The following is a 14,886-nucleotide window of genomic DNA, read 5'->3' as shown; positions in this document are numbered from 1 at the left end:
CACTGTAAGTCAGTTCTGACATAAGTTGAATAGTCATTATTTTTGCCTTTTTTTTAATCAGTGTCTTTATAAATCTGATCTTTGAGAATAATGTCAGCAAATTACACACAACATTGTACATGGTACATATTACTAATGATGTACCAAAAAAAAAAAAGAGATGGTCATAAGTGTGGTTTGTCCTAACTCAAAGACTACCTACCTTAGTATGCAGCAATGAAAATGAATCTACACTGATTACTCCATTTCCATAAAATACAAAGACAGGCAAAATAATTTATGATGATACAAGTCAAAATAGAGGTTATTTTTAGAATAGTAGTGACCGAAATAGGGTGCAGAGACTTCTGGATTGCTGGTAATGTTCTATTTCTTGATCCTGGGGCTGATTATAAGGCTATGGTCTTTGTAAAATTCCAAGCTGCACAACTATGACTTGTGTACTTCTCTGTATATATGGTGTATTTCAATAAAGAAAAAAATGCTTACTTAAAAAGTGATTCCATGGCTTATTTTTCATTGTTTAATCTAAACGTGATAGAACTGCTTATCCAACTGCTGACAAGTTAGAAAGAGGTGGTGAAGCCACCCAGGGGATAGACTTAGTAAAAAGGTGAAGTCTGGAACCAGGTAGGGTAATTCCAACAGGTTGGCAGCAGAAGGGTGAGTGGGAGAAAAAGGTGCAGATTATACTCAATATCCAAAGAAAAGGGCCAGCTCTTTGTTTTCCTACTGAAACCTCTCCACTGAGCATTTCCTTGGTTTTAACAGTCCACTAACCAGGTCAAAGGGCAGGGTTGGCATGCTACTCTAAGCATTAAAAATGGCAAATGCCAAGCTATAAAAGGTACAAGAGCCTGGCATTTACCAGCTGAATTTCAGAATAGCAACCACTCCAAGTAAGAACAGATTAAACAGAAAATGAAAGCTTTTGAAGTGATGGGTTTCAATTTCATAGTAGGACTTCTTGAGAAAGGATTCACTGAAGACATAGTTTTATAGTAACACTGAAACTCTTGTCACAGAGCTTAAATGGTTAGAACTTCTATCCACTGGTGTTGCCTGGATGCAGCCTGGGTTCTCTTGAGTCTTACAATGGAAGGGTTTCCCGTTCTCATTACAATCACAGGGTTTCCTCCTATGGGGACTGCCAGGACTATAGTTAAAAACCCTCCCATACAACACACACAAACACACAAATCATTTGTCCATTATTAGGTTTCTTACCCCTGCAGACGTTAAACAATTGTTATACTGATAAGGCTCTGTATAAGTCAACATTCTCTTTCAAGAAAAGAAAAATCCAACTCAGACTTGATGAAGCATAAAAACAAAAGTGGAATTTATTGGTTACTGGAATTCAAAACCCCAGATGTAATTCTAGCCTCAGATATGGTTTAATGTAGTTGTTCAAACAATGTCTTCAAGATGTGGTTGCTCTTCAACTCTCAGATACCTCTTTTGCTGTGCTGACGTTATTCTCAGACTCTACTAGAATCCAAGGAGTTCCTCACAGCTCAAGTTCAATGCATAAAGAAGAGTATTTATTCCAGTTAGCTCTTGCCAAGTCCTGGGACTCACTCTAATTGTACCATATTAGGTCACTCACTGACATTAGAACCAATAACTGGCCTAAGCAGAAAAACTTGTAGCTGAGCCAGGCCTGTGTCCCACATTCTACTCCTGACTAGAGGATGGAGTCCAAAAGGTGATTTAGTATATACTATTACCAATAAAAAGGGGTAAAAAATTCTGGGAGGCCAAAACGACAAATGTCCAGCACAGGCTTCTCTCCTGGTTGGACATGCTCATGACAACCTAGCTGAGAAGTCCTGAAGGTTTTATCATACTTGCTACACTCATAGGGTTTCTCACCAGTGTGAATTTTCTGATGCTGAATAAGATTTCTTTTGCTAGTGAAGTCTTTTCCACACTCATCACATACATAGGAAGACTCCTGAATATGGATTCTGAGATGCCTTTTTAACTGTTCCTTAGCACTGAAGGCTTTTCCGCAATCCACACACTCAAAGGGCCTCTCCTCACTATGGATTCTCTGATGCCGAGTTAGTTTTGTATGAAAATTGAAGGCTTGGCCACATACTTTACAAGAATAAGGCTTTTCCCCTGTGTGAATACGCTGATGTTGGCTAAGATGGGAAGTCCTTCCGAAGCTTTTGCCGCACTCGTTACACTCATATGGTTTCTCTCCAGTGTGAATTTTCTGATGCCGAATTAGTGGTGAGTTACCAACAAAAGCTTTTCCACACTCATTACATTCATAGGGTTTCTCCCCGGTGTGGATTCTCTGGTGTATGACAAACTCAGAACTACTGGTGAAACTATTTCCACACTCCTTACAGTGATAGGGTCTGTCCCCACTGTGGATTCTCTGATGCCTGATCAGATTTGCGTTATCATTAAAGGCTCTCCCGCACTCCTCACACTGATAGGGTCTCTCTCCGGTGTGGATTCTCTGATGACGAATTAGTGAAGAATTGCCATTAAAGGCTTTTCCACACTCATTACACTCAAAGGGTTTCTCCCCAGTGTGGACTCTCTGGTGTCTAATATAGTAAGAAAAATAGCTGAAGCATTTCCCACACTCCTCACATCTGAAGGGTTTCCTTGAACAGTGGATTCTCTCAACCTTTCCTCCAATATTTTCCACAGTGGGGATCTTCTGGTGCTTCTCCAGTTCACATGTTTCTGGGAAGTCAGTTCCCTGAGGAACACTATTCTGCAGCCCACATGCGATCATGTCTCTTTCTCCAGAGATTCCTTGTGTTGATATGGACTTGCTGTGAATGTTGTTACCAGCATCTGACACAAGAAACAGAAAACACAAATGCCAGCTAAGAATTATTCTAGAAACAACAGAGCGTTGAAAACTACAGAGCTTTTAGAGATAACATCCTAACCTCCATGGCAGCTTGCTGGGAAAATGAGGCTATTAAAATGAAAGTGCCATATACCACTCAGGCAGAAAATGTTTGAGATGAAACAGGATGTTAGGTTTTGACAGTATACTTTCCAGTTTACACAGCACATCTGACTGCTTCCTAAGCTTCACTGAACATTAAGGGCACAAGGCTGTGGCAAAGCAGAGAGAAAAGAAAATCACAGAGGGGCTTAGAGGATATTACCCCCAATACACTCCATGATCTACTAGTCCAGACATTCTTTGCTGCAGGTAAGTGGCAAGATCATTGTGGTAAGGGGCAAGATCATTGTGGTAAGGGTCACTGCTCCTGCTGCACGTTCTGTTCTGCCTGCTCTTCCATTTCCAATTCCCATGCAGTGATTTCTCCGGGACAGTGGTCTTCAACAAACTCTGCATTCTAGATATTCCTCATGAGGCTGGATGGGTAAGATGCACCAACCACACTCATCTACACCATTAGCTAAGCAAGGAGGCTCCGGGGTATGCCCTGCAGGCTCTACCACCCACAGATCCTAGGAAGTAGAGAACAGAAAGTTCTGCTTAAGCTTCTCATCCTAAGCTTCTTGCTCTCACACATCTTAGTAGAAAGAGAGTAGAATACTTGCAGGTAGGCTCTGGAAATACCCATTTTTAAACATGCTCTCCAGGGGATTCGCCTGCAAAGCCCTTTACAACGATCTATTGGGTCCTCTATTCCCTTCCTCAGGAAGACTAGCTTCCTTTTTGTCCGCATCTGAAATCCTTTTTTGTCCCCATCTGAAATCACTGTAATCTATTAAATTGGAAACTTCTCCATTGAATTCACTCCAACCCCTCCTTCTGCTGTGGTCCCACAGCCCACTGCTTATATACCAGCAATAGCACTTAACACGTTCTCTCTTCTGTAACTCTTCACACCTGTCTCCATAACTAGTACCCTCCAGACTGTCTTCTCCTTTTTTTTATTATTATGATGAAAATATACACTACAGAACATAGGCCAATTCAAAAATTTCTACATGCATAATTCAGTGACATTGATTATATTTTTCAAGTTGTGCAACTACTCTTGCTACCCTTCTCCAAGTTTCTCTATCATCATTAACATAAGCTCACTGTCCCCTAAGCAAAAACTCCCTTCCCCCCTGCCTACCATCCCTGGCAACTACTAATAATCTTTGGTTTCTACATATTTGCTTATTTAAGTGAGATCATACAGTATTTGTCCTTTTACAACTGATTTACTTTGCTCAGCGTGTTTTCAAGGCTCATCCATGTTGTGGCATGCATCAGGACTTCCCTTCTCTTTATGGCTGAATAATATTTCATTGTACGTGTAAACCACATTTTGTTTATCCATTTATCTGTTGATGGATACTTCGGTTGGTTCCCCCTTTTGGCTATTGTGAAAAGTGCTGCAATGAACATGGGTGTACAGATTTCTCTCTAGACCTTCTTAAACAAAGCCTGACACATGCAAACACTCAAAAACTGCTCCTGAGTAAATCCATCCTGTCCAAGGAAGGAGTGGCACTAAGGCAATGCTGAAACTCAGAAAGAGCAACAGATTCAAGAATCGTATAGATCTGGCTCATGGATAGGAAGGCTCAGCATTGTGAAAATGTCTACTTGACCCAAAGCCATCTACACATACAATGCAATCCCAATCCAATTTCCAATGGCATTTTTTAATGAGATGGAGAAGCAAATCACCAACTTCATATGGAAAGGGAAGAAGCCCCAGATAACTACGGCATTACTGAAAAAGAAGAACAAAGTGGGAGGCCTCGCTCTACCTGATTTTAGAACCTATTATATTGCCACAGTAGTCAAAACGGCCTGGTACTGGTACAACAGATACACAGACCAATGGAAAAGAACTGAGAATCCAGACGTAAATTCATCCACCTGTGAGCAGCTGATATTTGACAAAGGCCCAAGGTCCACTAATTGGGGAAAAGACAACCTGTTTCACAAATGGTGCTGGCATAACTGGGTATCCATCTGCAAAAAATGAAACAAGTCCCATACCTCACACCATGCACAAAAATGAACTCAAAATGGATCAAAGACCTAAATATAAAATCTAAAACAATAAAGATCATGGAAGAAAAAATAGGGACAATGCCTGGAGCCCTAATACATGGCATAAACACAAAACATCACTAACAGTGCACAAACACCAGAAGAGAAACTAGGTAACTGGGAGACCCCCAAAATCAAACACTTATGCTCATCCAAAGACTTCACCAAAAGAGTAAAAAGACAGCCCACGGACTGGGAAAAAATTTTTGGCTACGGCAAATCTGATCAGCGTCTAATCTCTAAAATCTACAAGATACTGCAAAACCTCAACAACAAAAAGACAAAGAACCCAATTAAAAAATGGGCAAAGGATATGAACAGGCACTTCACCAAAGACGACATTCAGGCAGCTAATAAATACAAGAGGAAATGCTCACAATCATTAGCCATTAGAGAAATGCAAATCGAAACTACAATAAGATTCCATCTCGCCCCAACAAGGCTAGCATTAATCCAAAAAACACAAAATAATAAATGTTGAAGAAGCTGTGGAGAGACTGGAACACTTATACACTGCCGGTGGGAATGTAAAATGGTACAACCACTTTGGAAATCTATTTGGCGCTTCCTTAGAAAGCTAGAAATAGAAGCACCATACGATCCAGAAATCCCACTGCTTGAAATATATCCTAGAGAAATAAGAGCCTTCACAAGAACAGATACAAGCACATCCACGTTCACTGCAGCACTGTTCACAATAACAAAAAGATGCAAACAACCAAGGCACCCATCAATGGATGAAAGGATAAACAAACTATGGTATATTCACACAATGCATCACACATCAATAAAGAACAACGATGAATCTGTGAAACATCTCATTACATGGAGGAATCTAGAAGGCATTATGCTGGGTGAAATTAGTCAGTTGCAAAAGGACAAATATTATATGAGACCACCATTATATGAACTCAAGAAAAGGTTTAAACACAGAAGAAAACATTCTTCAATGGTTACAAGGGTGTGGAGGGAGGGAGGGAGAGGAAAGTTAACTAGTTAGTAGACAAGAATTATTTTAGGTGAAGGTAAGGACAACATGCAATAGAGAGGAAGTCAGTACAACTGGACTAACTCAAAAGCTAAGAAGCTTCCTGAATACAACCAAACACTTCGAGGGACAAAGTAGCAGCGATGGGGGTCTGGTGACCACAGTTTCAGGGGACATCTAGGTCAACGGGCCTAACAAAGGTATTAAGAAAACGTTCTGCATTCCACTTTGGTGAGTGGCATCTGGGATCTTAAAAGCTAGCAAGCGGCCACCTAAGATGCATCAATTCGTCTCAACCCACCTGGAGCAAAGGAGAATAAAGAACACCAAAGACACAAGGAAAATATGAGCCCAAGAAAAAGAAAGGGCCACATAAACCAGAGACTTCATCAGCCTGATATCGGAAGAACTAGGTGGTGTCCGGCGACCACCAATGACCGCCCTGACAGGGAACACAACAGAGAATCCCTGATGGAGCAGGAGAAAAGTGGGATACAGGCCTCAAATTCTCGTAAAAAGACTAGACTTAATGGTCTGACAGACTGGAGGGACCCCAGAGATCATGGCCCCTGGGCTCTCTGTTAGCCCAAAACTAAAACCATTCTCGAACCCAACTCTTCAGACAAAGATTAGACTGGACCATAAGACATAAAATGATACTGATGAGGAATGTGCTTCTTAGCTCAAGTAGACACATGAGACTATGTGGGTAGCTCCTGTCTGGAGGCGAGATGAGAAAGCAGAAGGGGACAGGAGCTGGTTGAATGGACCTGGGAAATACAGGGTGGAGAGAGGGAGTATGCTGTCACATTGTATGGAGAGCAACTAGGGTCTCATAACAATGTTTTTACAGGTTTTTGTATGAGAAACTGACTTGAATTGTAAACTTTCACTTAAAGCGCAATTAAAAAAAAAAAATCATATAGAAGGTGTTTTAGGTGGTAATATATAGGTAAGAGTTAAGATTTGTGGAAAAGGCTTCAAATTCTACCTATGAGCAGAAAACATCTATTTTATTCAAATCCTGCCCAGCATGAATCATTTTCAAATACACTGCTCTGGAAAGCTCTACAGTTGCCAGTTCTGACCCTGCTTCGCTTACCTTTACAGATGTCTCTGGTCTTCTCTGCAGGTGGATCACCCTGTGTCTCCAGCCCCCAAGGTAAATCTCCTCCCTCCAGAAGTGAGATCAGAGAAGGTTTGGGAACTGGGTATCCTGAAAAGGGGGAAGAAAACGGTATTTTTGGCCCTGTGTTTGCTGTCTCAAAAGAAGAAAAACCCAAAATTCTCAATAACAATAAGACCCATAGAAGAGGACTCAGGAAACTGAGTATTTGTGACCTCTTCCTTGAAAACTGCTCATGAGCAGGAAAGTTAGTGAAATCCTGCAAGACATGTTCAAACACAGAGAAAGCGTCCCACCCTTCCCTAGACAACGAGGAGGGTAGCAACATGCTGAGAACTTGTCTTTGGCACTAGAAACACATGCAGAGCCTCTTAGAGGATGGGCCGTGCTCTTACCAGGGAACACCAATTCCCTACAATGGGACCAAACTAACCTGACACCTCTCCCTATTCAGCAACCTCTGAGGCTGGCCACTTAGCCTCAGCCCTGGAGCCACCATTCAGTGGAGGATAACCACACCACACCCCAGCCTGTAAGAAGAAAAAAAGGAAGGAACCAGAAAGTATAGATCCGAGTCCCAGAAAGAAAGTGCCTTACCCAGGAAAGTCAAGTTCCCATAATTCTCCAGCATCACATTTCTGTACAGAGCCCTCTGTGTGGGAGAAAGGCCAGCCCATTCTGTCCGAGTGAAGTACACAGCCACGTCCTCGAAGGTCACCACCTCCTAAAACAACAGATTCCTGCTGCTCCAGAGCCAATTCTCTGGCTCAGGGCCAGAGTGTGAGGCAGAGCGGATAGTATGAGGGCCTGAAGGAGGGGTCCTATAAGGGATGGGTAATGAGAAAAGGTGAAAGGAACTAGACCATAAAATGACTATTTCTACAATCAAAAATCTGGAACTTCTCTCACTACCATAAGAGCTTTCACAAGGACGCAAGATTTACTGTTACAAAGCATAGTATTTTGGAAAACCCTGAAAAAAGTCTCCCGTGAACTCACCTCCTAGAGCAAAATCTCTTGGATTTTGTAAACGCACTTTCAGTCTTTCACTGTCTCACCTACAGGTGAACAATTAGCTTCAATCTGTCCAGACACCCACTCACAGGTTGCATTTCAGGACCTACCTGTTTCCACTTCACTACCCCAAAACTCATGCCCACCTAACATGAACAAAGTTATGGTTTGCCCAGATGAGCCTGTTCCATCCAACGCCCCCCGCCTTAACTTTGAATAAGCTGTGCTGCCTCTGCTCAAGAACCTCCAGCAGAGGGAGCTCCATGCCACCTGCAGCAGTCCATTCTGCTTCCTGATGAGTCGAAGGCACTACTTAAATAGTATGGCTGCTGGGTAGTGTGTGTGTGTGTCTGTGTGTGTGTCTGTGTGTGGGGGGGGGTAACACTAGACATATCAAAACATCTGCCAATTCATTAACTTTCCATGTATAATTCAGTGACATTGATTACATACATCATGTTGTGCAACCACTATCACCTCAAAGGCAATCCGTAACAGCTCCTGTCTACCGAGCCTCATGCTTTCTTAATAGCCAACCCTTCCCCTCCCTGTTGGTCCCAACTTTGCCATTCCAGAAAACTGGTTTAGACCCTCTATTCACTCCTCAGATTTCAGTATCCACCTTGGTTACTCTACCTAAGGTGCAGTGAATATCCTCCCAACTCCCAATTCCATTTCACTCTGCAGATCTCCACATTCCACTAGCTCCAGCACTACCTCAGACCCCCCAAACTAGATCCCCTTTCTAATTCATATAAACGGATTTGCACAGTAAGTGACAATTTTCCTCCTATCTCAGTTAAGAGCACCAGTTTGAGCTAGTCTCCAATACCAGAAAGTTGAGATTCATTCTAGACTTTCTTGTCCCCATCACAGCTCATTTCTTACAAGCAGTTTTACATCCTAAATATTTCTGGAATCTGACTTCTCTTCACCATGGTAGAGTCACTACATTAGTTCAACAGCTATATCCTTCAAGAGCTCCAATTCCAGGCTTATCCTGCACTGGGTCCATCCTCTGCCCAGCACAGACAATTATCTATTTAAAATGACAACCTGACCCAGCCAGCTCCTCAATGAACTGCTTGAATCATCACTAACTAGAGCAGTGGTTCTCCAAGTGTGGTCTCCAGACCATCAGCAGCATCACCTGGGAACTTGTCAGAAAGGCAAATTCTCAGGTCCCACTTCAGAGTAATCTGTCTTTTAAGAAGTCCTCCAAGTGATTCTCATGCACACTGAAGTTTGGAAACCTTAAACTGGAGGATAAAATTCAAACTCATAAACTGAGCTGTATCAGGTAAGTGGCAAAGGTGATGGGAAGGCACAAGACTGTATCCGGAGAAAGCTGGGAAGCTGTGCAAACGAAATACCAGGAAGGAAAGACAAACCATGAATGAGGGTGATATATAAAACAGGACAATTGGAGGAGATGGGGGCAGAAACCATAGGTCTTGGTGACTCTCTGGAGGTGTTATCAGGGGAGAACAGAGTCAATAATTACTCAGCAGTCTAGGAACTAAGTGATCAGGACTGCAATACGGTGATACCAGGAAGCTGCAGAAATTCAGAAGAGGGTTGGAAGCTACAAGGAAGACAATGCATCGGTGACATAGTCAGGGAGAGGGAGCTGACAGATGTGGGAAATTCAGAATTGGGACTTGGGATACAGTTCATGGACACTAAACATTTCTGGAATCTGACTCTTCTTTACTGTAGCACAACCACTGGATAGAGAACACCTAGGAAAAAGGACACAGTAATGCAACTCACCAATCTCAAAAAGTAAAATACAACTCAAGAAATTAATTTTACTATCCCAAAAATGCAAGGTACTTATGTTTGCTTTACAAATGAAGTTAGTTAAGGTACAAAGAGGTTAAGTGATGGGCTCAAGGCCATAATGCCACTTGATGGGATCCCAAACTTCAGCTGTCCTGCTTCCTAGTGCAGATTCTTCCACCCCATTCCAGAGCCTCCCTTAGCCAGCAATAAGGGCCTAAAGGATATGTTCTTCCCCTGATCCTGAAACCTATCCTTCTTTCTTTTGGAGAACAAGTGGTGAAGACTCCTTTTCCTTGTCTTTTGCCTGTTGTTCCTCTGCCTCTACTCCCTCAATCCCCAAGAACTCTGTGACCTTGCTCCCGCCACATACTCGATAACATACATCACCACCCTCATTCACACAGATCCCTCTGCTGAGGAGACTACTGGACCTGGGGACCCTGTGGCTCAGCAGAAATCCTCAGAGTGCAGGAGGCTGTTCTTCTGCTTCCCAAGACACTCTCTCCAGCTGTCTCCATCCACCACTTCATGGGTCCTGAGGTGTCTAGCTGCTCAGTCCCTCACCATCAGCCCTCTTTCCCCAGCATCCAGTCTCAATGGAGGGAATCAACAGGGGTTTTCCTACTGTGTTGGCTCTAAGATTCTGGCCGTAGAATTGCCCCTATCATTCTCCTTCAAATCATATCTCTCTCAAGCTGACTTGAAGGATCCACAGCTCACCTGGTGCTGGGCTTGCAGGGGCGTGGCTGCCATCATCTGGGCTCTCACTCAGGTAGGTCAGGGGCTGAGGGAAGAAGCAAAGAGAACCAAGAGTGAGCCCAGCCCAGCCAAAGACTTTTCTTTAAACCTGCAAACCTGCCAATAACAGCAGCAGCAATCATTTACTAAACACCCAGTGGGAAAGTGGTTTGTAAGTATTTCCACTTTTAATCCAAACCATACTATGAGGTTTGTAATTCTGAGGAAACTGAGATTTTGAAAGCATAAGTAAGTTGCCTAGGTCACCAGAACCTGTACTCATGAACATCAGGTAATGTTACCTTTCCTAGTAAAATAATATGGGGGAGGAAGGGAGAGAGAGAGTGAGCTGAGTACACAAAGGGCAAAACAAGTAAAAGGCACCAAAAAACTTATGCAAAATTTAAGAGGAAACCCAGATTTTTATTTTTAAAAGTGAAAGTTTACTGAGAAACATCAAAGGTTAAAAAAATTAGGAAGGAGTATCACATTTTGGATGAAAAATATATATCCCCTCATTCAGTCTCCACGATAATCCTCTAATTTTTTTTTTTTCTTTTTCCCAAATGAGAAAACTGAATCTATGAGAATATTTTTTTCTCTCAGAGGGTAGATGAATGAGCTTGGATCTCAGACCAGATCTACCAGATTCCAAAACCCATGCTTTTAATAACGACACCATATTGCTTTTAATCACTACACCATATTGCTTTTAATCATAATCCCAGCAGGTTTTTTACAACTTGGTAAAGTGATTTTAGGGAGCCCTGGTAGCACAGTGGTTAAATGAAAGGTAGGCAGTTTGAACCCACCAGCCATTCCCTGGGAGAAAGTATGGTAGTCTGCTTCCATAAAGATCACTGCCTTGGAAATCCTATGGGGCAGTTCAACCACCTTGTCTTATGGGGTCACTATGAGTTGGAATCGCCTTGATGGCAGTAGGTTTAGTTTTGTTTTAAGCAATTCTAAGGGGTCCTGGTGGGACAACAGTTAAGCACTCGACTACTAATCAAAGATCAGTAATTCAAATCCATCCAGCGGCTCTGCAGCAGAAATGACCTGATGATCTGCTCCCATAAAGATTACGGCCTAGGAAACCCTACGGGGCAGTTCTATGCTGTCAACTCAACAGCACACAACAACAAAGTGATTCTAAGGTTAATATGGAATAGATAAAGAGTACCCACTGCTGTCGAGTCAATTCCGACTAACAGTGACTCCACAGGACACAGCAGAACTGCCCCATAGGGTTTGTAAGAGGCGGCTGGTGGATTTGAAGTGCGGACCTTTTGGTTAGCAGCCAATTGCTTAAATCACTGCGTCCCCAGGGCTCCATAGCCAAGAAAATTAAAAAAAAGAATCTCGGAGTAAAATTCTTCTTTTCTTAGACCTGGGGAGAGGCATTTTTTTTTTTATTGCCCATTCTGGTATCCAGTGACATCCAGAAACCGATTAGCAAAAGCCACCTCAACATGCCAAAATGTCTGGGTTATTATTTTAACTACATCACCCACTACAGATACTTTGTATACTTCTTACAGTCACATTCTACCAAAAAGTCAGCATCCTCACCAGAGACTCACAGCATGATAGTTTCCTTGTGCCACCTTCCTCTCTTCCTTCAGCCACCCTAGCCTTCTTTCAGCTTCCTCTACTCTGCTAATTCAGAAACTGTCTTCCTGCTGTTTCCTCTGTATGAACCCTTCTCCAACCTTAGAGTCTTTGTGACTGCTACTCTGTCTGCCTCTAATACTCTCCAGCAACCTGGCCTGTCTTTCCCTAGATAATGCCAACTCATTCTTCAGACCTCAACTCTCTGTTACACACTTCACCAACGCTGTATTCCCTGTATACCAGTTATCGCAGTTTGAGATTATACATTGATTTGGGCTTTCTTTATTTAATAAACATTTATTGCACACATATTTCATGCTATGCCATGTATGAGACATGGGAGAGAAAGTGAGAGAGAAAAAAAGAACATGGTCCCTTCCTTCAGGGAGCTTAAAACCAAACCAGGAAGTTGCCATGGAGTCGATTCCAACTTATGGCAATACCATGTGTGTAAGAGTAGAACTGTGCTCCATAGGGTTATCAATTGCTCATTTTTTGGAAACAGATTGCCAGGCCTTTCTTCTCAGGTGCCTCTGAGTGAACTAAAATTGCCAACCTTTCGGTTAGCAGCCAAACACTTAACCATTTGCACCACCCAGGGACAGCTTCATGAAGCTTAGTCTAGACTGAAGGAGAAGCACACATTAATCAAAGACTCTCACAAATAACTTCAAGATCACAACTGTGATAACTGCAAGGGGGAAACCATCCTAATCAGGTAACGCTTAAGAATAGGAATTAGCTAGGTTAAAGGGGAAATCTTTACAGACATAACACAGTATGAAAAACCATGTTCTAGAAATGAAGGGCCAAATTTAAGATATAACTATTGCTCTCTTCTCACCTGCGGCAAAGGAGAACGAAGGAAACCAAAGACTCAAGGAAGAAATTAGTCCACAGGACTAATGGCCCACACTGGCCTGAGACCAGAAGAACTAGATGGTGCCCAGCTACCACTACCAATCATTCTCTCCAGTACAGGGACACAATAGAAGTTCCCAGTTAAAATGGGAGAAAAATGTAGAACAAAACTCAAATCCATAAAAAAAAGACCAGACTTACTGGACTGATACAGACTAGAGGAACCCCTGAGACCATCACCCTAAGATACCCGTTTAGCTTGGAACTGAAGCCACTCCCACAGGTCACCTTTCAGCCAAATAATAGATTGGCCTATAAAATAAACAATGCCCGTGAGGAACGTGCTCCTTTATACAATCAACTATATGAGACCACAGTCGACATTTACTGGAAAGCAAAGATGAGAAGAGAAGGAAGGGCAGGAAAACTGGATGGATGGAAACCCAGCAGGTGGGGCAGAAATGGTGAAAGTGTTGATACCTTGTGGGGACTGTAACCAATGTCATGAAACAATCTGTGTATGAATTGTTGAATGGGAATCTAATTTGCTGTGTAAAGTTTCACCTAAAGCACAATAAAATATTTAAAAAAAAAAAAAAAAAATGAAGGGCCAAGGGGAGTGTGTTGCAAGATGAGGCTTAAGTTGCAAGAGATCATACCACGCAGGGCCTTGTACACGCTAAGGACTTCATCTTCTAACTAAAAGCGGTAGGCTGTCTCTACAGAGTTACGAGTAGGTGGAGGTAAATTATCAGATTTGATTAATACGTGACTTTCCCATTTTTTTTCCCCCATTAGGCTGAAAGCCCTCGTCATGTCTCATTTTAAGTGCATCCCCGGACCCAAGAACAGCAACTGGCCTACAGCCGCTCAATAAATACCTGTTGACCAAGTGAGAGGAGGAGCTTTATAGCCGTGTCCTTTCCACTCAGCCACCCCTATTTTCTGCCTCTATTTCCCGAAGAGGCCGCCGCGGGCTGGGGGAGTGAAGGCACATGAGTTAGGGGGGACTGGTCCGCAGGCCGCCGCCTCTCTCCGAGGCCCGAAGGCGTCTCCCTGCCTCCCTCCCTCGGCTCTCCGCGGCACCAGGGACGACGAAGTGGACCCCCTTCTCCCAGGGTGCAGGGCGCGCGCCTAGCAGGGACTCCCGAGTGGCAAACCCCAACACTCACCTCAGGAAAACAGAGCGTGAAGCGTGAGCGGAAGTGCGTCACCAGGTCGGCAGCGCCGCAGGAGCCTCGCGCTCTAGGATGCCAGGAGGGGCTCATCTCAGTGGTGCTTTACCTTTACTGCCTATCGCAGGCTGGGCTCTCTACCTTGGAACCCTTAGAGATCTTGTCAGGGAGAAAAAGTCCATCATTGTTTTCACGAATCTCTAACCGAAATTTAGCATTTCCTAGCTACAAACCGCAGTGGTATCAGCAGTTCCTGTGACGTTGCCAACTGAAATCACAGGCATTTTCATATCACGTTGCAGTTGATGCAGATATCTCAAAATAATGGGCTCATCTCACCACTAATTCGACATTGTCATCCTTGTTATTAGATATACTTTTAGATATTGTCATTTCATTTCATCTCATTGTTGAAGCACATATATTACTGTAGAACAAATTAAATTTCTAAACAATTTAACTGTATTTTAATACAATTGGTTTCCTTTGTAATTTGATGCGTATTATGCATTTACAAGCCTTATTCTGAGAAGGGAGTCTACAGGTGTCACCAGACTGTCAAAGAGATCATTGTACA

General features: G+C 42.9%; 1 protein-coding gene across 8 annotated transcripts; it reads right to left on the bottom strand.

The window, feature by feature from the left end:
• Nucleotides 1-1,292: 1,292 nt before the first annotated feature.
• On the bottom strand, nucleotides 1,293-14,384 carry LOC126064922 (zinc finger protein 19-like). 8 transcript variants are annotated; one of them, XM_049864435.1, is made up of 7 exons: nucleotides 14,307-14,384; nucleotides 14,016-14,111; nucleotides 10,642-10,705; nucleotides 9,825-9,878; nucleotides 7,720-7,846; nucleotides 7,099-7,212; nucleotides 1,293-2,823 (listed from the first exon to the last, which is right to left on the bottom strand). In XM_049864435.1, exons 3-7 carry the CDS (start codon nucleotides 10,675-10,677, stop codon nucleotides 1,727-1,729), a joined length of 1,428 nt encoding a protein of 475 aa, XP_049720392.1. In that variant the 5' UTR covers nucleotides 10,678-10,705; nucleotides 14,016-14,111; nucleotides 14,307-14,384; the 3' UTR covers nucleotides 1,293-1,726. The 8 variants fall into 8 exon arrangements, with proteins under 8 accessions (XP_049720392.1, XP_049720393.1, XP_049720394.1 ...); XM_049864436.1 differs by lacking the exon at nucleotides 14,307-14,384 and adding an exon at nucleotides 14,221-14,299; XM_049864437.1 differs by lacking the exon at nucleotides 14,016-14,111 and having other exon boundaries at nucleotides 14,307-14,325.
• Between the last annotated feature and the right edge of the window lie 502 nt (nucleotides 14,385-14,886).

The sequence above is a fragment of the Elephas maximus genome, chromosome 21 (genome assembly GCF_024166365.1).
Source record: "Elephas maximus indicus isolate mEleMax1 chromosome 21, mEleMax1 primary haplotype, whole genome shotgun sequence".
In the NCBI taxonomy this organism is placed as follows: domain Eukaryota; kingdom Metazoa; phylum Chordata; class Mammalia; order Proboscidea; family Elephantidae; genus Elephas; species Elephas maximus.
Note: the sequence above shows the minus strand (reverse complement) of the source record. Positions and strands in the feature narration are given on the sequence as shown.

Coding starts and splice junctions, on each gene's coding strand:
- LOC126064922 (XM_049864434.1), bottom strand. CDS start 7,450: ATGTTGCTACCCTCCTCGTTGTCTAGGGAAGGGTGGGACGCTTTCTCT. Junction 2,824..7,098: donor GACCAGAGACATCTGTAAAG/GTAAGCGAAGCA, acceptor TTCTTGTGTCAG/ATGCTGGTAACAACATTCAC.